This window comes from Rhinatrema bivittatum, chromosome 13 (assembly GCF_901001135.1).
Source record: "Rhinatrema bivittatum chromosome 13, aRhiBiv1.1, whole genome shotgun sequence".
NCBI classification, from domain to species: Eukaryota; Metazoa; Chordata; class Amphibia; order Gymnophiona; family Rhinatrematidae; genus Rhinatrema; species Rhinatrema bivittatum.
Genome location: NC_042627.1, coordinates 78,824,365 through 78,831,854, shown reverse-complemented (window position 1 = coordinate 78,831,854; position 7,490 = coordinate 78,824,365). Strand labels below are relative to the sequence as shown.

Sequence of the window (7,490 nt, the reverse complement as noted above, 5' to 3'; positions counted from 1 at the left end):
CGCGTACCCGTGAGAGATAAAACGGAGCAAAGGCAAAGTTTGGCTTTATTAGAGGGGAGACGAGAACTTCTCCGCATTTATTACGCGGTTTCCCTTCAGCGCTTTCTGGGGGCGGGGGGGACGACACACCCCCCCTTTTTACTCTGCAGCTCCACGGTGGCTCCGAGCGCTGCCTGATGCAATCTCCCCCCCCCCGCCTGCCTGCCTCTCCCCCCCCTCCGCGTGCAGCAGGTGATTGACGAGCGGACCCCAGGCTGCAGAGAGAGAGAGAGAGAGGAGAGAGAAGAGGCCCCTCCCCTCCCCCTCCCGCACGGGGCGAGCCGCTCCGCTCCCCCCTCTGCCCACTTGCGCGCACAGTTCTCGGCTCTTTTGTTCCTCCGGAGAAGCGGATCGCGGCAGAGGTGCAGGATGGCGCCAGCCCCCCACCTGGGCTAGGCTCGCCGGGGCTCCGGATCTCACCCCCCTCCATGGCGTGCCGAGGTCGCCGCTGCCCGGCGCCGCTGCTGCTGCTGCTCGCCCTGCTCATCGCCCTGGGAGGTAAGCGCGCAAGGCGGCGGGCGCCGGACCGGATCGCGCTCCCGGCTCGGCTCCACGCTTTGCACTTTTCCCTTCTTTCCCTTCACCTGCGCTCGCACCCGCAGTCGGATAACGGAAGGGGGCGGGGGCGACCCAAGGAAAGTGGAGGTGCAGCGTCCCCGTGTCCCCCCCCCGTGCTGCCGCTGCAGGGCGAGCACTGCAGGTCCCGGGCTGGCGGGTCCAAGCGGCGCCCCCTGTGACGGGGGTAGGGGGGACTCCGCAGACTGAGAGCTCCCCCCCCCCCGAAACTGCAACTCTGGGGGGGGGGGGAGCGTGGGTACCGGGGGGAGCGGCAGCGGGGTACCGGGGTCGAGGGGTAACGGGAAAAGCATTTACTCGCCTTGTAGCGCTGGATGCACAGAGAGCGCTGTGAGTGCACTGAGCTTTTACCGGAGATGTAACAAGTTCTGCCAAGAATTCCCCAAGGCAGGCAAGAATTTCTCACTGAGAGCAAAGGTCAAGGTGACCTCCAGAGCAAGAAGGAGGGACAGAGGCCCCGGCTGGGAGGAGAGGAAACAGGTTTTAAACGAATCCTATGGGGAGAACTGGCCCTGGAGAGCCCGGAAACAAATCGGGGCCACTGGGGGCCCTCCTTGGGCCGGCGGAACTGGCAGTGCCCGCTGCTTGCTGGAAGGTGGGGGAGAGGAGTGCTGCTGATCTCAGGTCCCTGAAGGTGGGGGAGAGGAGTGCTGCTGCTCTCAGGCCCCTGAAGGTGGGTGTGCCCAGTGCTTGCTGGAAGGTGGGGGAGAGGAGTGCTGCTGCTCTCAGGCCCCTGAAGGTGGGGGAGAGGAGTGCTGCTGCTCTCAGGCCCCTGAAGGTGGGGGTGCTCAGTGCTTGCTGGAAGGTGGGGGAGAGGAGTGCTGCTGCTCTCAGGCCCCTGAAGGTGGGGGTGCTCAGTGCTTGCTGGAAGGTGGGGGAGAGGAGTGCTGCTGCTCTCAGGCCCCTGAAGGTGGGGGTGCCCAGTGCTTGCTGGAAGGTGGGGGAGAGGAGTGCTGCTGCTCTCAGGCCCTGAAGGTGGGGGTGCCCAGTGCTTGCTGGAAGGTGGGGGAGAGGAGTGCTGCTGCTCTCAGGCCCCTGAAGGTGGGGGTGCTCAGTGCTTGCTGGAAGGTGGGGGAGAGGAGTGCTGCTGCTCTCAGGCCCCTGAAGGTGGGGGTGCCCAGTGCTTGCTGGAAGGTGGGGGAGAGGAGTGCTGCTGCTCTCAGGCTCCTGAAGGTGGGGGAGAGGAGTGCTGCTGCTCTCAGGCCCCTGAAGGTGGGTGTGCCCAGTGCTTGCTGGAAGGTGGGGGAGAGGAGTGCTGCTGCTCTCAGGCCCCTGAAGGTGGGTGTGCTCAGTGCTTGCTGGAAGGTGGGGGAGAGGAGTGCTGCTGCTCTCAGGCCCCTGAACGTGGGGGAGAGGAGTGCTGCTGCTCTCAGGCCCCTGAAGGTGGGTGTGCCCAGTGCTTGCTGGAAGGTGGGGGAGAGGAGTGCTGCTGCTCTCAGGCCCCTGAAGGTGGGGGTGCTCAGTGCTTGCTGGAAGGTGGGGGAGAGGAGTGCTTCTGCTCTCAGGCCCCTGAAGGTGGGGGTGCCCAGTGCTTGCTGGAAGGTGGGGGAGAGGAGTGCCTGCTGCTCTCAGGCCCCTGAAGGTGGGGGAGAGGAGTGCTGCTGCTTGCTGGAAGGTGGGGGAGAGGAGTGCTGCTGCTCTCAGGCCCCTGAAGGTGGGTGTGCCCAGTGCTTGCTGGAAGGTGGGGGAGAGGAGTGCCGCTGCTCTCAGGCCCCTGAAGGTGGGTGTGCCCAGTGTTTGCTGGAAGGTGGGGGAGAGGAGTGCCGCTGCTCTCAGGCCCTGAAGGTGGGTGTGCCCAGTGCTTGCTGGAAGGTAGGGGAGAGGAGTGCCGCTGCTCTCAGGCCCCTGAAGGTGGGTGTGCCCAGTGCTTGCTGGAAGGTGGGGGAGAGGAGTGCCGCTGCTCTCAGGCCCCTGAAGGTGGGTGTGCCCAGTGCTTGCTGGAAGGTGGGGGAGAGGAGTGCCGCTGCTTGCTGGAAGGTGGGGGAGAGGAGTGCTGCTGCTCTCAGGCCCCTGAAGGTGGGTGTGCCCAGTGCTTGCTGGAAGGTGGGGGAGAGGAGTGCCGCTGCTTGCTGGAAGGTGGGGGAGAGGAGTGCTGCTGCTCTCAGGCCCCTGAAGGTGGGTGTGCCCAGTGCTTGCTGGAAGGTGGGGGAGAGGAGTGCCGCTGCTTGCTGGAAGGTGGGGGAGAGGAGTGCTGCTGCTCTCAGGCCCCTGAAGGTGGGTGTGCCCAGTGCCCGCTGCTTGGCATTAAACAGGCAGGAAAGTGTTGAGAGAGAGTGCGGGGCTCTCTGTGGCAGCTGCAGCCCATTCCTCGAGCGTCCTGGCCTTGCAGGCAGGGGGGTACTCTGGGTCCCTGCAGGTGGTGAGAAGGGCACAGCCCTGCCCAAACGCCAGCCGCACTGGTTTCCAAGGTGAGCGAGTGGCCTGGATCCTGGCCTTGCTCCAGCGCCATCAGGTTCAGTCCAGCTCGCCGCACGTCCTCGGGCCTTGCTGCTGGGCTCCCTGCTGGGCTCTTCTCTTTTTGGTAGACCAGGTAACCTCCTTTTGGGCTCTCAGCTGAACTGGATTCGGCCACAAGCAGCTGGGGGGGGGGGTTTCTTCCCTGCTTTATTTTGGCAACAATTCACAGCTGGAGGCCAAGCCCCAGGGCTCCCTCTGCAACCCTGCGATCAGGGTCCTTAAGGTAAGGGAGGGACTTTCAAAGCTGGGCGGGCAGGTACAAGGTGACCTGACCTTCCCTTTCACATTCGTCCGGGGGGGGGGGGGGGACTACGTGCGCCTGCCGCCTGCTTTGTTTTGTTTTGTTTTTTACTTTTCCCAGGCACAGCAGTGAGAGGCTGCCAGCAGCGTAACCCCCAGCCTGCGACGCCTCTCGGAAACGTGCATAGGGCCTGGGCTTTTAAGCCGTTTACTGGGGGGAATTGCTTTGCAAAGTTGCCCTCCTGTGCCTCTGTAGCTGATGACCCAGCCCCTCTCTCTTTAGTGGGTCCAGATTTCACTCACAGACCCAGATGTCCAGCGTTCGGTTCTGCTCCAGGCCGGAGGGTAGAATTGTTTCCTTTTGTGATCAGAGTTGGGACTCTTAAACCTCCAGCGCTGCTTCCTCCTGGGCTCAGCGGAACAGGAGTGAAACCACCTGATGACTTTGCTTTCTGTCCTGCTGGTGAGGCCGGGAGTGAAGGCGCATTCTCTCCTGGATTTAGGGGGCTGAGGAACTGCTTTCCTAGGAGGGCTCTAGGAAACTTATCTCACTTCAGTCAAAATGGCAGAGCGAGGATTTTCTGAGCCCCCAAAGCAAAAGGTTGGAGCAGTGCTGCAACTTACAGCACCGGACCAAAACCCGCAAGAGGACCGTCCCTGCTCCGGAGAGCCAAACGGATTGCTTTACGTGGAATAAGACCCGCTCCCCTTTCCAAAACGCGGATGTTTCTCATTGTTCAAACTGCTGCCCGTCAGCCCTTCTGGAGGGGTTCGACCTCCCTCTGGACACTGAACCCCTCCAGGAAGAGGTGCCGGGGCAGTCAGGATTTATATATTTTTTTATATAATTCATCCCCCAAATTGTGCCCCTTCTGCTGCCGCTGCCCGCAGAGTTGCAGTTAAAGGTGGGGCCTGTGACCCCCTTTCTGTGAAGCCCGTGGCAGAGAGACGGCACCCGAAGACAGCCAAAGCTTCCAGAGAGAAGAAACACACGGCCTGTGCTTTGCCCACCAGGCCAGATGGAGCGCAGGTTGGTGAAGCTGAACCAAATCAAACCCTGTTGCACTGTTTCTCAGTCTTCTGGGAGGTTTTTGACAAGGATCCTATAAATCCCTCCCAAGCAAGGTCCGTCCTCAGTAACCTGGGTATGCGGAGCTGCTTCTGCCCCTGGAGCCAGAGCAGCCAGCAGGGGACAGGAAAGCTAACAGCATCCCCAGCGGCTGCTCAAGAGCGGGCAAAGAGAAACGAAGCACACCTGAACCCACCAAAAACAGAGCGGACAGGCCCCCGACAGACAGGCACTGCAAACTCCCCCCTAACAGTACAGGTCCAGAGCCTGCGGATCCTGCTAGACCCGGCAGCATCAGTGGGTTTGCTGGGACCGCATAGACTCCCACTGGAGTCCAGGCCGGGATAACCCTGTGGTTGGATTACGGTAATGAAGTGACACATCAGCTCCAGAATATCACATCTTGGATGCTGGAGGGTTGAAAGAGACGAGATGGCCCCAGAGCCACTGTACAGAAACTACACTGCTATCCGGCGCTCTACAGGGCCAAATTTAAACTCCTAACCCTAACCTTCAAGGCCCAGAGAAGAAACAATCCAGATTGCCCGAAGCACTGGTCATCCTTCTGTCCTCTCAAGAGCCTCCTTAAGCACAAGAGCAAGCAAAGGCCCGGTACCCTTCTTGGCTGCTGCCCCCACCCTTGGGAAGACAAGGAGCAGGTGAAAGCGTGGCTCTTCCCTCAGCTGGCGAGCCCTGGGCACCCAGCCTGGAAGAGGCCGCCACTGCTCTGATCCCCTGAGTTTGGACTCCGGGGTGGCATCTTCAGGCCCCTGTGGCTCCAGTGATCCACCTTTCCGGGTGACTTCGCTTGGTTTGTTTAACGAAGCTGCTGTTCCCTCGGCTTGTTCACTCTTTATAGGGTGTTGTACTGCTTTACACCTCCTTTTGGTTGTTTGCTTATTTATCTCAGTGCTTGTACTTTTGCCTCATTACTCAAGCTGCCACAGCCCTCTGGTTGGTGCCCGCTTAATGTGTTGTTACGCGTGTAGTAACTTCAACTCTTCTCTATTCTCGCACCGCAGCCCTCTGGTTGGTGCCCGCTTAATGTGTTGTTACACGTGTAGTAACTTCAACTCTTCTCTATTCTCGCACCGCAGCCCTCTGGTTGGTGCCCGCTTAATGTGTTGTTACATGTGTAGTAACTTCAACTCTTCTTTATTCTCGCACCGCAGCCCTTTGGTTGGTGCCCGCTTAATGTGTTACGCGTGTAGTAACTTCAGCTCTTCTTTATTCTCGCACCGCAGCCCTTTGGTTGGTGCCCGCTTAATGTGTTACACGTGTAGTAACTTCAACTCTTCTCTATTCTCGCACCGTAGCCCTCTGGTTGGTGCCCGCTTAATGTGTTGTTACGCGTGTAGTAACTTCAGCTCTTCTTTATTCTCGCACCGCAGCCCTCTGGTTGGTGCCCGCTTAATGTGTTGTTACGCGTGTAGTAACTTCAGCTCTTCTTTATTCTCGCACCGCAGCCCTCTGGTTGGTGCCCGCTTAATGTGTTGTTACGCGTGTAGTAACTTCAGCTCTTCTTTATTCTCGCACCGCAGCCCTTTGGTTGGTGCCCGCTTAATGTGTTACGCGTGTAGTAACTTCAGCTCTTCTTTATTCTTGCACCGCAGCCCTCTGGTTGGTGCCCGCTTAATGTGTTGTTACGCGTGTAGTAACTTCAGCTCTTCTTTATTCTCGCACCGCAGCCCTCTGGTTGGTGCCCGCTTAATGTGTTGTTACGCGTGTAGTAACTTCAGCTCATCTTTATTCTCGCACCGCAGCCCTTTGGTTGCCAGGGTTTTGTTTTTTTTTTTAATCTTCTGTTCAATTTATGTACCTAAGGCAGGGGTAGGTAATTCTGCTTTTCAGGATATCCCCAATAAATATGTATCAGGTATGCAATAAGGGGATTAGCGCCTCTACAACGCACGTCCAACGCGGAGTGAAACTAATAGCGCTCATCACGTGCAAATGCATATAAATGAGGCTATTAGCGATTCACTCCCAATGCAAAAAAATGTGCATCCAGGACGCACATTTAGTGATCAGAAATTAACGCCTGCCCGGAGCAGGAGTTAATAGCTGAGCGCTCCTTAAACTCGTACAGAAAAGCAGAAAAAAATGCTTTTCTGTACTAACTCCTACTTAATATGGTTGAGCTATTTAAGTAGGAGGAAAAAACTAAAGGAAAAAAAAATAGCGCCGGCAGTCGGGTGCAGGAAACGGACGCTCAATTGAGAAGCTTCTGTGTCCTGAACCCCCTGGCTGTGCGGTGTTTAGGAAAACCGGCAGACGGCCAACGCTCTAGTTAGCAAGGACCCCCTAATTTACATATTGCATGGCGCCCGTTAAGAAAGCAGGTACTGACTGTTCAGCGCATGATTACTGCATCGGCCCCTTTGGATGTCTCTGAGTGGTGGTGTCTCCTCCCCTGAGGTCCCTCTTCAGCTGTCTGTGCTGTAGTCATACTAGTGGTGTCTCAGACAGTTGCCTTCTCCTTCCTTGAGGTCTCTGTTCAGTTGTTCGTGTTGTATTCATTCAGTGGGTATCTCAGGGTGTTGCTGTCTCTTCTCCTGAGGTCTCGCTTCAGCTGCCTGTGCCATACTGTGGGTGCCTGTGTACTGCTTTCTCCTCCTGTGCACGTTCGTGCATTGGATGTCTGTCTGCTCTTTCTCCTCCCCTAAGTAAGGTCTCTCTTCAGCTGTCCGTGCTGTATTCATACTTTAGGGATGCTGCCCTGTGGGCACTCCTTGGCTGTTCTTTCAGGGGGTGCATAATGGTCCCCATGTTGTAAGGCTCTTGCCTTTATAAAGTTGTTTTCTTTTTCCTGACCCGGCACTTTTCCTCCTCTTTGGTCAGAACCAGGGCTGGGATCTGGCACCATGACCCTTCTTTCACAGGTACCTGGTGACAGTCCTCAGCCAGGCCTCCTTCTAGGACCCAGCAATCATGAGTCCCAAATCCAGTTGCTAGATGTTACCATTGCACGATGACCGCGGCCCTCTCCCCCCACGCCTTCAGGGGAGGCTGGACCAGCGGTCCAAAGCATCCCCATCCCTGGCCGATCCCGAGAGTATAGCCAGGACCTGGCACTGGGCCAGCCCAGAGCGCTGTCGTCTTACAGAAC

At 57.9% G+C, this 7,490-nt stretch overlaps 1 protein-coding gene across 1 annotated transcript in view; it reads left to right on the top strand.

The window, feature by feature from the left end:
• Positions 1–341: 341 nt before the first annotated feature.
• The window catches only part of IGDCC3 (immunoglobulin superfamily DCC subclass member 3), a 150,649-nt gene continuing 143,500 nt past the window's right edge, over positions 342–7,490 (top strand). Inside the window, exon 1 of the mRNA XM_029575226.1 lies at positions 342–537. Within this exon, the coding sequence (XP_029431086.1) occupies positions 468–537 (70 nt within the window). The 5' untranslated portion in view covers positions 342–467. The remainder of the gene's footprint in view (positions 538–7,490) is intronic.